This window comes from Acinonyx jubatus, chromosome A1 (assembly GCF_027475565.1).
Source record: "Acinonyx jubatus isolate Ajub_Pintada_27869175 chromosome A1, VMU_Ajub_asm_v1.0, whole genome shotgun sequence".
NCBI lineage: Eukaryota > Metazoa > Chordata > Mammalia > Carnivora > Felidae > Acinonyx > Acinonyx jubatus.
This window is the reverse complement of record NC_069380.1, coordinates 8,771,097-8,788,724: the sequence shown is the minus strand read 5'-3', so window position 1 is coordinate 8,788,724 and position 17,628 is coordinate 8,771,097. Positions and strand designations below refer to the sequence as shown.

General features: G+C 54.8%; 1 protein-coding gene across 3 annotated transcripts in view; it reads right to left on the bottom strand.

Moving 5' to 3' along the window:
* Positions 1-4,740: 4,740 nt before the first annotated feature.
* MTUS2 (microtubule associated scaffold protein 2) overlaps positions 4,741-17,628 on the bottom strand; it is a 563,429-nt gene continuing 550,541 nt past the window's right edge. For all 3 annotated transcript variants that reach the window (XM_027064621.2, XM_053212281.1, XM_015083756.3), the window contains 5 exons: positions 17,226-17,299; positions 13,128-13,226; positions 11,896-12,015; positions 9,269-9,366; positions 4,741-5,394 (listed from right to left, as the gene is read on the bottom strand). In XM_027064621.2, the coding sequence (XP_026920422.2) occupies positions 5,181-5,394; positions 9,269-9,366; positions 11,896-12,015; positions 13,128-13,226; positions 17,226-17,299 (605 nt within the window). In that variant the 3' untranslated portion in view covers positions 4,741-5,180. The remainder of the gene's footprint in view (positions 5,395-9,268; positions 9,367-11,895; positions 12,016-13,127; positions 13,227-17,225; positions 17,300-17,628) is intronic.

Below are 17,628 nucleotides of genomic sequence, written 5' to 3'. Positions count from 1 at the left end.
TCCGGCTCCTTTACGCCGCCGCCGCCGCCGCCGAGAGGCCGCCCCTGGGAGCGCCAGGCGGAGCCCCGTTCCCGCGGCGCCGCAGCGCCACCTAGCGGCCGGCACGGCGCGGGGCGAGCGGCCCGAGGAGTCCCCAGCCGGGCGTCAGTCGTTTCGCAGGAAAGCCTGAGCCCACAGGGGATTCCAACTCGGGACGCCTGAGGGGGGCCCCCTGGAGCAATCCGTGCCTCTCACGGTTTGGTTACGAGACGCTTCTGGCGAATCAAAAGCCGCCTCGGAACAGCTGGGCACCGGCAGCCACGAGGAAGCCTCCCGAACTCCCCGCCGGCCTCCAGCCTGCGGGGGGGGGGGGGCGCGCGGACGCCTGTTCCAGCGCGGCCCTGCTCGGCCACCGAACAGAGCCGGCGACGGCTGCGCCACCAACCGTGGGCCGCCCTGTCCGCCCCTCTTCCGAAGGGAATAGTTTCGTCTTACAAAGTGCGGCTGCCCCGCGAGCCGGAGACGCTCGCCACGTGGCGGGGGGGGGGGGGGGGGGGACGGAGGCGGAAGTGTCGCTGCGTCCGGCACCTAAACCGCGGTGGCTCCAGGACGGAGTGGGGGCCGAGAGAAGTTGTGAAGCTTGGACTTTCCCGTGGAGGTTTCAGATTCTACTCCTTGGAACGATGACGTTCCCGAGCGCCTGCTTAGATGGCAGCCCCCTGCAGGGTGGCGGGAGAGGGGGCACCGGGACAAGACCCTGCCACATTAGTGTGGGTGCAGTTAACCCAAGAGACACCACTGTGCGCACAGCGGGGGCGGGGGGGCGTGCAGGGGCAGCGTGCTGTGCTCGGGGATCTGGGAGTGTGGGTGCTCCTGGCAGGCGGCCGGGGGTGGGGGCAGGGGGGGCAGGACGCACAGGACGCCGGGAGGGGGCCCTCGGTCACGTGCAGCCCGGTAGTCCCCGCTGAGAGCCGCGCACCACCCGACCCCCCACCCCGTGGTGCCCACACTGGCAAAACTTGCGGACGTGGTGGTGAGGGAGGCCAAATGCACCTGCCCTTCCCGAACACGTCTAACCTCCAGGCTGAGCGGGAAGAATGGGCCCCGGCTGTCCTGCCGTTGCCTCCAGGAGTTTAAGAGAAGCCACCTGGCTTTTAAATAAGTGACTCAGCAAACCTCAGTGAATTAACTCCGTCTTCACAACGGGGACAGCTTACCAGCCTTTCATGACTTTTTTTTTTTTTTTTTTTTTAAGTATTGGACCCAAAGTCTCCGGGACTCTGACTCTCGATGATCCCAGAGGCAATGACAGGGTGTGGTCCTCGATGATCCCAGAGGCAATGACAGGGTGTGGTCCTCGAGTCATCGCTTGGTGGCCGGCCACTGATGCTGCACGATGCGGCACCAGGCGCGGGAACAGCGTGCAGCTCCCACCGGCAGGTGCGAAGTATCCAGCTCTGAGGTTTCTACCCGACGTGAGCTCTTCCATCCCTCCCTTCTCTGAGATGATCCATTTTTCCTTTGCTTACCTCATGTGTAGGGGCAAGGACACTGGGGACGTGGTTATTCTGAAAGGGGAAGACCCAAGACACCCCGGAGGAAACTAACAGGTTAGGACCGGTTGATAAGTCCATCACTAATAAGTAGGCAGTTGTCCTCAACAATCTGGAAGCACGGGTGACCCCGAGGGGACCTGTGGTGTCCCTCTCAGGTCTCCGAGTGACTCGGGATGGATCACCTGCGAAAAGTCTCTGGTTCAGCAACTGTTCGGGAGAGCAGACTCGAAGTCTCTCTAAATAGCTGTCCCTGCCACATGCCCTGCAAAACCTCCACGGGGAGCTGGCCTACCCGGGGGGGCTCCCTTGTAACCCCAAGAAGGGGGAGGCCCCCGTGGACACTCCGGGGTCCGGCTGGCCAGCCTGAGGCCGGGGGATGGTGGGGGCAAGCGCTTTCAGGTTGAAATGAGAGTGTCCTGGCTGCCCTCGGGATGTTGCAGGGAGAGCTGTAGAACTTTCCAGGGTCCTGTGTCCCGCCCCCACCCCCCTGGGGGAAGAAAGCCCAGGATAGGGAATTGCTGTAGCTGTGGACATTGCCACTCAAGGGAAAGGTCAGTGATGATCCAGATAAAACTGGATGGGACACATCAAACCGTCTGTGGGGTGGAAACATAACCCTGTCTAGGTCTGAATTTGAAATCAATGCTGAGGGGGACTATATACTCAATTTTTTGTGTCCCTTTCCAACCCAATCCAGCGCCCCCCCCCCCCCCCAGCCCACTGAAGATGGCCTTGCAGAGCAGAGCCTCCGAGCTCTCTCAAGTCCAGGGCAGGGCTGCTGGAGATCGGGGCTGGGAGACAGCTGTGGGCACCCTGCACCTGCTGCGTCCGGGGAGAGGGGCTCTCGGTGACGGTCCGCTGACCCTGGCACACGCCGAAAAGGAACCCAGCCTGCGAAACACCTCCCTGCCTCCCTGCCTTGGATCCCCAACCTGAATTTCCTGAAGCCTGAGAGGGCTAACGGTTACATCAAGTGCATGTCACAGAAGGTCCCTCAAGTTAATTTTAATATGCTTCAAACACAAATATGCAACACAGAAACTGGAGGGGCCAGATAAATAGCGTGTGGCCCCATCAAATACTCAGCAAGTGTGCCAGCCCGTCAGCCCCCTCCCCTCCCCTGACACCGCACCCCCCCCCCAGAACCTCATCCCACTTGTGGTGGGCGGGGGTGGGTGCAAGGGCACGGACATGTCTCCCGAACACCGGGAAGAGGCTGGTGAGGTTTGGTGGGTATGAGGCAGGCGGGGAAGGCTGCAGCATCCGTATGTGGAAACCGTTCCAGCCTGGGAGGGGGCGCCAGGGGGACTTCCATGTCAGAGGTCCAAGTCCTAACGGGGTGGGAGAGATGGGGTGGGGGGGGACGGGGCACAGTGGCTGCCGCCCCCCACGTTTCAGGATAGGAGCGACACGTGACGGGCGTCCACGATGAAGGAAGGAGGCCAGAGCAACGTGGGAATTCGCTCAAGTACCCGAGGTCGGGGCTGGTTAGGGCAAAGCTCTAGTCCACCTAGCGAGGGATTACTTAGTTCTAACGTCTCTACAACTTTGCAATAGGCTACCACGCCGTCCGTCGCACGTTCTAATGTAACACTGAAACGCGTATTGCCGTGTAACTGCGTTTAGCAGGTGTCGTGATGGAAGCAGTTCCTGACTGGCAGCGCGGGGCTGCTGAGCCGTCCTCTGCAGGTGGCGCCTGCTAATAGAATAAATAATTGTGTCTTTCGTCAACGTGGCAGGATCTACTCTAACGGAATGCCCAACTCAATATCACAACATCATGCAGAGCCACCAAAGGAAAAAAGAAATGTTTCTTCAATGGGGATCCATCGTGTGGGTCCCTAGGATGGGCAGAGACCCTTGGAGGTTTGCGAGAAATGAGATGTAGCCGAGGCCGGCCAGCCTCGACTCACGCAAGGACCGCCGACGGGCCTGTCTTCAGGCTGGCCGCGTGCGTGCCGAGCAGGTCCCCCCACCCCCACCCCGCAGGCCATTTCTTCCCGGCCCGGAGCATCCCTGCGTGAGTCTGCTGGCCTGGGGCAGGCTCAGAGGCGGCCCTGTGCTCGGGACGATTCTGAGGGGCCATCGGGAGAAAGCGCAGGGTCTTTGTCACCAACGGGAACCAAAGGCATCACTGCCGTCACCGTATCGACCGTCAAAGCTACGTCTTTCTTTGTGTATTCTGCTCCTATACCTCCATAGCACTTACGGGGACAGCTTGCACGGTCTAAGTCTACCGATTCCGAGATGCATGCCAGTCCAGGAGCCAGGACCGCTGGCTGGCGGTTTCAGTGGGCTCCTCCATTGGGAAGAACCTCCTGGGCCTAAGAAGGGACCGCCGTCGGCTGTGGTACTGCTTGGTCGTCCGGCAGAAAACACGCCTGGCTTTGCGGGAGGTCATGTGATGGTCTAGCACAGCTTGGAACGGATCCCCCAGGATGGAAGGGCTGGTTGTCTGGAAGCTCCTGCCAGAACCCCTGAGCCACCTCAGTGAACAGTGAGGGGGTTGAGTTACAGAACCGAAGGTTGCCTATGACGTGGGGGCCCGGGGGCCCGTTTCGGTGGGTTGACCCTTTATGGAATCGCATGAGAGCAAACGACACAGAGTGCCAGAGGACGCCTTCTACTCTGTGCTCAGTCAAGATACAGATCGTACTAGTTGTTCTCCTTCCTGAGGATGGAGTGCGGATGGTCTTGGCCAACTCCAAGGCCATCCTCCCCCTCACTCTAGAAGGGCAGGCTCTTCCACATTTTCCCAAGGGTGCAAGAGCGTGACGACGGATTCCGAGATGCCGCTTGGGTAAAAAGCAAACCTCGTGTTTATGAGACTGTAGGTGAGCCACTGTCATGAGTGCCGTCCATGAGAAAAGCCAAACCCCCGAGGGGCTCCTCCCCCACCCCAACCCTTCGCCACTCACGACAGGAGTAGTAATAGTTAAAACTTGTGAATGGGATAATAGTGACCTCACATCATGTTGACTACGAAGCTGACTGTTCCGAAGGCAGTTACCGTTCACAGATCGCTGGTGTTTGTGTTAGAGGACCACTTGGTGCTAGGTTGCAAGGCGCTTCTTCTCTGTATCTTTTTTTTTTTTTCCTTTTTCTATTTTGGGTAGAAATATTCCTGGGAAGCTAGATAGAAATGCATTTTCATTTCCCAATAGTTCTTAGGCACAAGTTAGAAAACTGCTGACCTTCACCAAAATATGTCAGCACTTCGTGTTATAAAAAATGCAATTTAGAACCGCTGCATGTGTAGATACGTGTATCTAAATATACACACAGGTCGGTGCAGTACACAATGATTATTCAATGTATATTCAAAACTGAGCTATTTGTAACTAACCTGAAATTCTGCAGTGAAAGTTCATTGCTCGGGAACAACTGGAGTGTCTTTCTTTCTTTTGGCTCTAACTATGGTCAAACGTTTGCACATCAGACACTACCGTTTACGCTTTCCTAAGTGCCAATGCCAGGACAGTCTTACACGAGGATCGGAAGAGGACTTGGCTTAGAATGCAGCTAGGCAGCTACTGAGCATGCGTGCAGGGCCAGCCCCGGGCCGGCCCCTGGTCAATTCTCCCTCCAGGTAGGAGCCCCGGGTGGACAGGAGCCGTGGCTCCCGCAGGCGGCGTGGCGGCGGCGTCATCTGGGCGTCGTGCTGACTCTGGCGGGAGAGGAGGGCCCCGAGGAGGAGCCGCGGTAAACAGGGGATGTAGGGGACAGTTTAACCGGGCTGGTCGGGTCCCCGGTTTGGAGCTTCCAAAGCAGCTCTTCGTTGGTTCGGCTCAGTCTCTTCTTCTCCTGGGTTTCTTTCTCCACGTATTCCTGGAGATTGGCATTTTCCTCTGACAGTTGTCTGCGGGAAGAGAGTAAGAAACGATCGAGTAGCAGTCACGCCAGAAGGCACCTACCTTGAGATCCGCCAGGCCAGTGGGTTTGAGGCAAGCGAGGGGGCTGTACGTAGGGGGACAGGGACAAGGGGGACCACGGTGACCAAGAACCTCGGGTTGAAACGTGAGTTCCGCTCATCCCACGGACACGTCTGTTCCCAGAGTCTCTCCGTCGACACCCGGTCGGCTCCCAGTCCCTCTGCCCGGTCAGGGGGAGGCGCTGGCTGTCCGGCGGACAGAGCAGATGCCAAGGCAGAAGAGGACGGGAGAGGAGTGGGGGGGCTGGTGTGGGTGTGCCGCCCAGGAGGCTCACAGACAGTGGCGACCGACAAGGACAGCCCAGGGACGGTGCTGTCGGCCTCGGGGCAAATCTCGGCCTCCCCGCCCCTGGCCTGGGTCTCCAGGAGAGCAACATGCCTTCCCTTGCTGCAAACGCTCGGTGCGTCGGCCTGCCTGCTGGGCTAGGCGCCCTCGAGGACAGGGGCCACAGCCTTCTTCTCTGAGTCCCCGGCGTCCAGCCTGGGGCCCGGCCACAGCAGACGCTCCGTGAACGTCTGCTGATGAGGGACGCCTGATGAAGAATGAATGGATGCGGTCTGTGCCGTCTGCCAGGAAGTGTGAGTTGCTTGCTTTGTGGCATTAAAAACTGACGGTGCCTTTGAGGACCTGACCGGGATAAGGACACAGGTGTTTTGCAGCTGCCTGGACTGAGCCTGGGAAGTCACCTCGCTCGTGTCAGCAGTGGGGTCTTGCTGCCCCTGCTGGAGGGGAGGTCACAGACCTGCTCCCTGCACAGTCTCCCCCGTAAGCTTCTGCGGTGGTAATGAAATGCCAGCACCAGGAGCTCAGCTGTGGACGCTGTGTGTGCGTGCGCGCGCGTGTGTGTTTTGTGTGTTCTTTCATTTTATTTTATTGTTTAATGTTTTTATTTTTGAGACAGAGAGCGTGAGCAGGGGAGGGGCAGAGAGAGAGGGAGACACAGGATCCGAAGCAGGCTCCAGGCTCTGAGCCATCAGCACAGAGCCCGACGCGGGGCTCAAACCCATGGAGGGCGAGATCATGACCTGAGCCGAAGTCAGACGCTCAACCGACTGAGCCACCCGGGCACCCCAATGTTTCGTGCGTACTGACTGTTCTGTCCACCAGCCAGACACTCCCCTGTCCCCCTCCCTCTCCTTGGGCCTCCCTGTTCCCCAAGACACACCAGTATTGAAATTAGACCAGAGAATGACCCTACAATGGCCTCTAAGTGTCCAGGCGAAAGGGAGAGTAACACATTTCTCACTTGAAGTCAAAAGGGTAGCGAGGAGGGCACGTTGAAAGCCTCGACAGGCTGAGAGCTGGGGCCTCTTGCGTCAAATGGGCAGCCAAGTTGTGAGTGCAAAGGGAAGGTTCTTGAAGGGACGTTAGAAGTGCCACCCCAGTGAACACACAAACGATAGGAAAGTGAAACGGCCTTTTTGCTGATGCGGAGAAAGTGTGGGTGGTCCGAATGAAAGATCAAACCGACCGCAGCATCCCCTTAAGCCAAAGCCTACTCCAGAGCAAGGCCCTAACTCCCTTCAATTCTGTGAAAGCAGAGAGAGGTGAGAAAGCTCTAGAAGAAGAGTCTGAAGCTATGGAGGTGGGTTCATGAGGCTTATGAAGGAAGTCATCTCCATAACCTAGAAGTTCAAGGTGAAGCAGCAAGTGTTGGTGTAGAGGCTGCAGCAAGTTACCCAGAAGGTCTGGCTAAGACAATTCAGGAAGGTGGCTACACTGCACAACAGGTTTTCAGTGTAGACAAAAGAGCCTTCTGTTGGCAGAAGATGCTATCGAGGACTTTCACAGCCAGAGAGGGGAAGTCAGTGGCTGGCTTCAAAGCTTCAAAGAACAGATGACGTGCTCGTAAGAGGCTAACGCAGCTGACGACCCAAGTTGAAGCCAGCGCTCACGGACCGTCCCGAAAATCCTGGGGCCCTTCAGAATCATGCTAAATCCACTCTGTGCTTTATAAATGGAACAGCAAAGCCTGGATGACAGCACATCTGTTTACAACACGGTTTACTGAATATTTGGAGCCCACTATTGAGATCTGCCCCTCAGAAAAATGATTCCTTTCAAAATATTACTGCTCGTTGACGATGCGCTTGGTCACCCGAGAGCTCTGATGGAGATGTCGAACAAGATTAATGTTGTTTCCGTGCCTGCTACCACAACATCCATTCTGCAGCCCATGGATCAAGAAGTCATTTTGACTTTCAAGTCTTATTCTTGAAGAAATGCGTTTGGTAAGGCTCTAGCTGCCATAGGGAGTGGTTCCTCTGACAGATCTGGGCAAAATCGGTTGAAAACCTTCTGGAAAGGATTCACCATTCTAGATGTCATTAAGAACATTCATGAGTCGTGGGAAGGGGTCAAAATATCAACATGCACAGGCATTTGGAAGAAGTCGATTCCCACCCTCGGGATGACTTTGGGGGGTTCAGGACGTCAGTGGAGGCAGTCACTGTGGATGTGGTGGAAACAGCGAGAGAACCAGAACTAGAAGCGGGGCCTGAAGGTGGATGGCGTTGCCGCGATCTCATGATAGGACGTGATCGGGTGAGGACTGCTTCTCGAGGCTGAGCAAGAATCGTGGTTTCTCGAGGTGGACTCTGCTCCTGCTGAAGACGCTGTGAAGCTTGTTGAAGCGACAAGGGATTTGGAATATTACACAAACTTAGTAGATAAAGCAGCAGCAGGATTTGAGAGGACTACCTCCAGTTTTGAAAGAAGTTCTACTGTAGGTGAAATGCTATCAAACAGCATCACAGGCTACAGAGCAGTCGTTCGTGAAAGGAAGAGTCCGTCAAGGAGGCAAAATTCGCTGTCGTCTTAAGAAACTGCCACGGCCACCCCAGCCTCCAGGAAGCCCACCCTGATCGGTCAGCGGCCATCAACACTGAGGCGAGACCCTCCACCAGCAAAAAGATTCTGACCCACTGAGACTTTAGATGATGGTTTGCATTTTTTGGCAATAAAGTATTTTTAAGGTAAGGCATGTCCGTTGGGTTTTTAGACACAACGGTGTTTCACACTTAACAGATTACAGGAGAGTGTAACCTTCCCTTTTATACGGACTGGGAAACCACTCATTTGGGGAAAATTCATTGGACTGCTTCCCTGCGACACTTGCTGTCTTGGGGTGGTCTCGAACTGAAACTACAGTATCTCCGAGGTATGCCTATAACCTCCCGCGGGCGACCGAGCCCCAAACCTGCTTTACTCCACATCCTTCCTTGAGAGTTGGAGCACCTCCGAGCAGGGGACTGAGAGGGGAACGCTATTGTCCAGAATAGCTAGCCGCATTCGGCTACACGGCTTCCCACTGGCTTCTGCACCCCCCGCTGGCCGCTGGCCGGGCCGGCCCAGGAGAACGGCTCAGCGGCCGAGGGCCCCCCACGGGTCTACCCAGCTCGGCTGACGCAGCTCAGGGGCTGCTTAGGTGGTTCTTCTCTTTTGCCTGGGGACGCTCAGCTGGCAGGTCTCTCCAAAATGCCCAGAAAGGAACCTTCCACCTCCCAGCTGCGTTGGAGACCCCTGCCACGCATCTCTGCCGATTTCGCTCGTTTCCCCCAAGGTGGGGACAACCAAGAGGCAGACCCAGGGCACAGGCCGGGTGGCATACGTGGCGGTGTGTTTTGTCCTTCTCTTCATATGAGAAAGGCCAAGAGCCTGCATGGGGAAGGCCTCACAGCTCGGAGGAGTGAGGCAAATTGGATGCTGGGACAAAAACAGAGCCCTCAAAGAAGTGCTATGGCAAAGCCACTTTGTAGGTGACACATGCTTTAGGAAGCTCACACAGCCGGGCCCCCCTACCTTGTGACAACGGTGTTCTGGTCGATCCTTGCTTTGAGGTCTTCGTTCTGCTGCTGGAGAACCTGGATCTTTTCTTCTAGAACAATGTTCTTTTCCGCCTATAAAAGACGCAGTGTTAAGAGGTTCTCAGCAAGGCTTCTGGGCTTTGGTTGTCCAGAACAGTGCTTGGCAGACTGCAGTTTGCGATGCCTTAGTGATTACAGAATCAAGTTAGAGGGATGTGAGCAGCCTGTGTCTTTTAAACAGAACAGGACAGAAAATACCAGAGTGCAAACCATACGTGGTAATAAAACTATTATTGTTACACATATTTTAGATATAAACATTTTTTTTTACCTCTACTGTGCACGTGTGTGCGTACGTCAGGTTCCCGTGTAGAATACATTTCTCGTGGGGAGTGTCCCTGTTGTCAGAGGGGAGCTGTGAACACCGCTGGGACCTAGGGTGGCTGACGGGTCCCCGGGTTCTTCCTGATGGGTCAACTGCACTGCGTCACAATCCCTGGCCCGGCGTGTTTGCACAATATGACATTCTGAATTAACGGAGGGGTGGGAATACAAATAGCGTGGACGCATTTTTTCCTTCTGAGGGTACGGGCAGCCAGGAACCCAAAGCCCGAGACTGGCTCGGTACACTATCAGAAACTAATGCCATCGATGGTTAGTATCACCCTGCAACTTACGCCTTTTTCCCTGTCCGTGTGTCCCCCCAGGGCCCTGCTGAAGTACAGTTCCATTCTAAGATAAGTTCAGAAGTAAATTTCGTTTTGAAAAGAAAATGACAAATTCACCGCTGGGGAGTTGATCTCGGAAGAGAACTGTCACCCTCCCGCGAACAGGGCTGGGAGTCAGAGCCAACGGGCCGGGCTCTGTCGTAGCTCTTTAGTCAGGCCCTTGCCTTCAGCCTGCATCTGTGCTCCCAAGGAATAGGAAGTGACTAAATTGGTCTTTTTTTTTTTTTTTTTTTTAATGCCGAAAGGTTTCTGCAAGGAGAAGTCAGGCATGCTGGCAGAATGCCTGGCACATGGCTAAGAACAGCCAAATAAACCCTGAGGCTGGTGGGTGACCAGACAACTGAATGCGGACGGCCCAGCCTGGGGGCGGAGGGTCGTGGATCTTCGCGTGAGCCGGGCTGCATGGCACGGCTCGGAAGGGCAGGGCTCTGACATTGCTGGGAAGCTCCACGTGGTCACCATCACCCAGGATGCTGGCTATGGACAGTCACACCCCAGTCTGCCCCCATCCTACGCCATACAGCGAGAGACGCCTCACGAAGCAGAGGTGCTAGAAAGAGAGGACATGATGGCCGAATACGGCACGTGGTCCTAGATCAGCCCCTGGTGTGGGAAAAGCGGTGGCAAGGGATATCTCAGAGACAAACAGGGACAAACGTTCAAAGGTAAGATGAGATGACCCATCCCCGAGATGGCAAGTTAAAGGTCTGCTCGCTGGAAGAGAGCAGGATACGACCATCTGCACGTGGTGGGGGGGGGGCACACCGTACAGAGCAAAAACTCTGGAAAGCGTTAGCCGTGGTTGGAAAGATATCTTAATCTCCTTATTTGCGTCTATCTTATAATTTTTTATAATGCCCGTATTTTCTCTCTACAGCGTCAAAGTTAATTTTGAATATAGCAATCAAAAAGGAAGAACAGCGATCTGAGACCCCCGAGGCCAACCTCCACCTCCAGACGGTGTCTCCTTGGAAGCAGGCTGCTCTGCTTAGTGACTCTGACAACTGTCTCCAGCTCCAGCCCTTGTATGACACTTGTGCCTGCAGGGGAGGGGAGTGAGCTCTGGGGTGCTCTGTTTCTCCAGCGGGCCCCTTTGCCAGTTCCATGGCAACCAGGCTGAAGGGGGAGGCAGAGGGCCGCGAGGGCAGGGACGGGAGCCCTGGGGCCAGGGCTCCTGCCCGGGTGGGCCGCTTACGGGCTCTGGGTGAGATACACCCCCTTCCTATACGTCTGCATATACATCTGCGATATGAGGCTCCTGACAACACCCGCTCCAGTGGATCGCTCCAGTGGGTGGAAGAACCAACATATGGAAAGTGCTCTGCTCAGTCTGGCCACGCATTCCCCCAGGGAGGAGGGAGGAAGCAGCACTCCCCCAGGGCAGGAAGGCCGGATGGGGGGCTGGAGACAGGCCATCAGGAGGGCTCCCAGTTGCACAGAATGAAGCCACTTCAGTTCCCTTATTAGAACTCCTGGCTTCCCAGGGGCGCCTGGGTGGCTCAGACGGTTGAGCGTCCGACTTCGGCTCAGGGTATATGATCTCGCGGTTTGTGAGTTTGAGCCCCAAGTCAGGCTCACCGCTCTCAGCACAGAGCCTGCTTTGGATTCTCTGTTCCCCTCTCTCTCTGCCCCTGCCCGCCCCCTCAAAAAAAAAATACATATTTACATATACATATGTGCGTGCATACACACACACACACACACACACACATATATTAAATAAAAGAAACTCCTGGCTTCCTAAGAAAGGCCTGGAGACCAACCGTGGCATTTCTGCTCAGGTGTAAGCAATGGACAGGGAAGGGCCCACCGTCTGCAGGCTGTGAATCCATGATGCCAGTAAGGCATACCATTCAGGTGACTGGAGCTCTCCCAAGGACGCAGGCCGACTCACCAGTTTTTCTAGCTCAATGATCTTCTTTTCCTGCTGGTGTATTTGCTGATTCTTCATCTCTAACACCTGCTTCAAACTCTTCATGTCTTCTTCCAAGTGCTGATAGGGAGCCAGTGCAATCTACAACGGCAGAGAGCGAGAGCCGGTCACCAGCGGTCCCAGTACAGCCCAGTATGCACCGGTGCCGTGAATCCGGTTAAATCTGGCCTTCCATAACAAGCTTCCCAGGAGGCCCCAGAGTGTCAGCATGGGCGCATTCACGGCCTTCCCTGATAAGACGCCCGCTGCTCTCCTCCTGGAAATGCCACGAGAGACCCAGCTCCCCGGGGAATGAGAGAGGTAAGGCCATCATCCACTGACCAGCCCGGAGGCTGGGGTGGCTGGAGGCTGCCAGCCCATCCCCCAAAGGGAGCTCATGGAGGAAAAAGAGAAAACTCGACATTGACTTTTAACATTGGCCCAGACCACTTCATTCAGCAGACAGGCCAGGAGTCACAGGTCTCCCCTGTGTCCACAGGGAGTTGGGGGTGTGTGTGAGGGAGGGATTCTTGCATAGGAAGTGAGCAAAGTGGTTCTGAAAGCAGAAAAGGCGTTTCAGAAAAACAAACGCTAGAGTAAGGTTGCCAAGATGCAATAACTCAACAACAAAATACAGGACATTGACTTAAGGTTGAATTCCAGATACACCGCCCTTTTTTTTTTTAAGTGTCAGTATCACATGGGATGTATTTATGCTAAAAAAAAATTCACTTATTTATAATTCACATTAAACTGGGCGTCATGTATGTTATCTGGCGACCCTCCATCAGAGGGAAGGAGTTTTGCCAGCTTTCCTGGAAAAAACTCCCCTCAAGTTACCAACGCAGCCATCGGGGTACCTCCTGTGCGGGCCTAAACTACAGCTGGGGGAGCACGAGTGGAGGGGTGGGTCCCAGCCGGGGGGTGGGGGGGGGGAGAGCTCCCAGGCGGGGTGGAGCCCAGCTCAGGGACGGTGGCTAGGGAGTGGAATCTGGCAAAAATAACATGTCAATGGAGAACCCCACAGCCGTCCCCTGTGTCAGGAGAGAGGCGTTGACAGGGACGTGTCCTGGCCAGCTGTCGCTCCAGCAGTGGATCGACACAGAGGTCCTGTCACCGGGGAAGACTGCAGAGGTGACTCCTGGGGGGGGGGGGCGCGCCCTGTGGGAGCCACAAGGCCGGGTCGGCAGGGGGATGGGGTAGGGTATGACTACCTCCAGCTGCTCTTCGGTGTTCTTCCTCAGGGCCTCCTCAAAGCGTCTGGCCCGGTCCCGCAGAGACTGGCTCTGGAAGGTCAGCATGTGTACCTGGTCCTGCAAGGCATGACAAGAAGGCCAGCTTGGTCCGCCGCAGGCACTGCGGCCCAGGGAAGCCGGGAGGCAACGGCCACCCTGCCGGGCTGCAAGGTGGAGGCCGCTTGGATTGCCTGTCCCACGTGGTAAGAGGGGGTCACGTGGCACCCATGCTGCGCATGAAGGGTCCCGACCCCGGGGGAGAACTTGGGGGCCAGCAGCCTGACTCCGAGCACCTCCCAAGATGAGAACCCTGCCCCTCGTCCCCAAATAAGGAGCCTGTTGGCGGGAGGCATTTCGTGATCTAATATCTGAATTCATTATTGAACTGTTATTAATTATTACTTAATATCTGATTCAATGATCTGATTTAGTATCACAGAGGCAAACTACCACCAGAGGGAGGCATCTAGTCCCTGACTTTAGGAAGAACAAGATACTTACCTCAACGGAGAGCTGCCCTCGTTTCTACACCATTGAACCATCCTTGACCTTCCCCGTCTGCCTGAGACCCCTCCTCCCACCACCAAACGCACTAATTTCGGGGTCAAGGCTCGAGTCCCGCCAATTCCACCCGCGTGATGTTCCTGGGGTCCGCAAGCTCTCCTGGTCCCTCTCCCTGAAGTTCAGCCACGCGCTTGGCCCTTTCCTGCACCTGGCGTCTGGGTAGGACCCTTCTGCCCTCAAGGTGGAGTCAGGGGGAGGCTTCGAAAGCGCAAACCCGACCCCGTCACCCCCGCCGTGTAAAACCCCACTGGCATCAAGATGAAGCACGGACTTTACACAGTGTCCGTGCATCTTCCGAACGGCCTTTCTTGTCTCCCGGCTCGCTCAGATCTCCCTGACCCCTCCAGCCCCGCCTTTCGTTCCAGCTCTCCCGCCAGCGGTGCCTCCACTGGCCAGCCCCCTCTCCTGCTCTGCTCGCTTCTGGCCTCCTCCCCTTGGCCTTCCCGGGCCTCAGGGCCGGATTGCATGTCCCTGGCGTGGGCTGCTGTGTGGGCGGAGTCTTTTCCCCTGTGGAGAGCCTCTCCCTGGCTGGACCCAGGCTCCCGGCCCCCGGCTGTCAGGGCAGATGCGACTACACTCAACCTCGCTTGCAACCCCAGCCTGAGCACGGCAGGCGAGCAAAGGGTGCAGGGCAGTGGGCTTTCTCGCGGTGCCCCAGCGCAGCCAGCGACGGGGCCTCGTCCACGCAGCGTGTCCCAAGATACTCTGCCCAGTGACGCCACTTCTGTAACATTAAAACACAGGGACTAGGGTCTCCCCAGGAACTCTGCCAGCATGAGAAGTGACCTCACCCCACTGATACGAAGAGCCAGGTATTGTAAATGATATAATTCCACATGAAAATACCGTAACGTATGAAACGCTGGCTTGACTGCTTTCTTCATTTTGCCAGAGGACCCTGTTTTACAAACTATCTCTGGCGGCTTCCTTTTCCTCTTTTTTTGTTTGTTTGTTTGTTTGTTTGTTTTTTTTTTGGTTTCCAGTTATTTCCAATTTCATTTTTAAGGCATAAAAGCCCCCACAGTGCCATTAAATGCAAATGCTGGTACATTCGAGCAATATAGTTATCAGTGGGAGTCTGTACCCACAGGAGCTGGTGAGTGGAGATCACAGCCCCGGGCAAACCCAGCTGGGCCCTGGCACACAGCCATTGGGCAGCCCGGTCACCTTCTAGAACCTGACTCTAAAAATGTACCGCTACGTGGCTCCTATCCCAAACCCGTCCGTGCTGTCGGAGGAAGCATTTCTTTCAATTCTCTCCCCGTCCGTTAAAAAAACAAAACCATGAAAAGACGCATCAGGCAAACACCACTTAGGATAGATCTAAAATGTCAAACTGTGTATTTTCTGCCTTCTTCACCATTACTCAAAACAGACCGCCAGGCACACAACGGTGCCACAGCAATCAGACAGAACGGACTATCTTTCAACTTGGGTTCGCTCCTTTTTGTCCAGCTAAGAGGCAGAAAGGCCCAGCTGGTGACCTGGCCCAGCACGGGCCACTCAGGAGTTAACCAATGGCATGATAATAATAACAGTAAATGCAGCAATGCTTTAAACTATTATAATAGCAATAGCCACTATTGTTTTTGTTTTTTATTTTTTTTAACGCTTATTTATTTTTGAGAGACAGAGCACGAGAAGGAGAGGGAGACACAGAATCCGAAGCAGGCTCCAGGCTCCAAGCTGTCGGCACAGAGCCTGACGGGGGACTCGAACTCACAAACTGAGATCGTGACCTGAGCCGAAGTCAGACACTCAACTGACTGAGCCACCCGGGCGCCCCTAATAGCTGCTACTTCTTAGCATTTACCTTGAACCCACCTCATGTTAGACATACATCATTTCCCTTAATCTGCTCACACCTTGGGGGAGGTCCCGTTATCATCCCCATTTTACAGATGAGGAAAGTAAGGTTTACAGAGCTTATGTAACTGTCCACAATTTCAAAGCTAGTAAGAGGGGGTACAGTGGGGATTTAAACTGAAAGCTCCAATCTCTTGCCCCAGACCTGTTTCTCTAGCCACCAGTAGCCCAAAAAGGGGGGGCTCGACAATTCCATCCTCTTTGCACCAAATAATCTCCAGCCCAAATGAAATCTGCCCATGGAGAATCACAAGTAAAATACGCACAATTCACGATGGTTTAATGTCAGCAGCAGCGTGAGGACCCACATATGAAACTAAACTCTCAATTCTTTTTGGTTGTGGACTGGATGGGGTTTTTGTTATATCACAGTATGGTCCTGGTTTGTGCACCTTAGATGGTGTGGGATGCGGGGTACCCGAAGGCAGTTTGGGGTTCACGTGCCGAGGATAAGCCGCGTGATGACCGCGCAGACGACCATCGATGGATCGATGAGTCGGGGGTCGGCTTGCAGCAGGCGGTTTCCCATTTTAACTTCTGAACAGAATGCTCAGTAGTTGTGAGACTGGGTATCTGCACAATCCTGGATGCTCTTCTTGGGGGGCAGGCTCTGGTCAATGAACATTGCCAGGGGAAAGCGCGCCATCAAAGAAGCAAAATCCCCGCCTTTGTGTTGCGGTTTTGGTAATCACCTCCCACAATTTCCCCACGTGAGTGTCCCTAATATTTAACAAATAATCTGGTTGTGATGGTTGGGAAGGGAAGCAGGGCCGCCGACCTCACCCCTGCTTCCCAGGCAGCTCTGCCTTAGGGCTGGGGGTGGCCTGGGTCTCTAGAAGGCAGGAGGGAGATGCACGTAGTCTGGGAGACGCTTCATTCTCCCCGCAGAGGTCAGCAGGAAGCCAGGCGGCTCCCTGGCCTCGGAGACCCACATTTTCTGCAGGTTGGTGGTGGAAGGCAAAGAAGGTTCTTTTCATCTCACCCACTTCCAGGTGATTAAAGTCCCTTCAATAATTCCCAGAACATGTCCTATGATATCTATCCTTCACAACGGGATACCGTTACCCCATTCCCACTGCCTAGAATACCCTCCTCAAGCACTCCCTTCTCCTCAGACACAGCTCAGGTCAGACCATGGCAAGTGGGGACCATCATCTCAGAACTTCTGTGGCGCTCACTAATGGTAGTATTCACTGGGTGTAAGTATTTACCTTTTGTGTTGTCTGTCACTGTTCGGGTCACAGCTGTCTGAGTGGACAGTGACTTCCCAAAGGGCAGGGCATATGTCTCATTTACTTCTACATCCCGATGCTTAGCACAGGATCCTGTACATAGTAGGTGCTAGATAAATGTCTGTGGACAGGCATAATGACACCGCCATCATCTTGAGACCAGAGTGAAGAGAATGAATACTGGGGCACCTGGGTGGCTCAGCTGGTTAAGGGTCCGACTCTTGACTTCGGCTCATGTCATGATCTCACGGTTCATGAGATCTGTGCTGACAGCGTGGAGCCTGTTTGGGATTCTCTCTCTCTCTCTCTCTCTCTCTCTCTCTCTCTCTGTCCCTCCCCTTACTCCCTCACACTCTCTCTCTCAAAACAAATAAACTTTAAGAACAAATGCACCTTTAAGAGAATGAATATTAACCTGTAATGACAGCCGCAGCTTTTCAAAATTTTCTTCCAATTCTTTCTTTTCAAGCTCATGGGTAGACATCAGTTCTGGAGAGAAGAGGTCAAACAGTTAATGTGGTCTCTTGAAAAAGATCAAACAAGACTCCGACAGACTCAGGTAAATAAGGGACACTGGTATATAGCAGGCTGAAGCCTAAACAGACTTCTCCATTATTTTGAAACGATATGCAGTCCCATTTAGAAGACAGTGAAAGAAGGAGCAGAGGAATAGGACAAAGAAAGACAAAGAGGGAAAGAGCAAAGAAACGAGCGAGGGAAGCAAACAGCACAGTCGTGCTCGTGAACACACGTCCCCATACACGTGTGTGCACACACGCACCATAAACGCACGTGCGCACTTAACACACACACACACA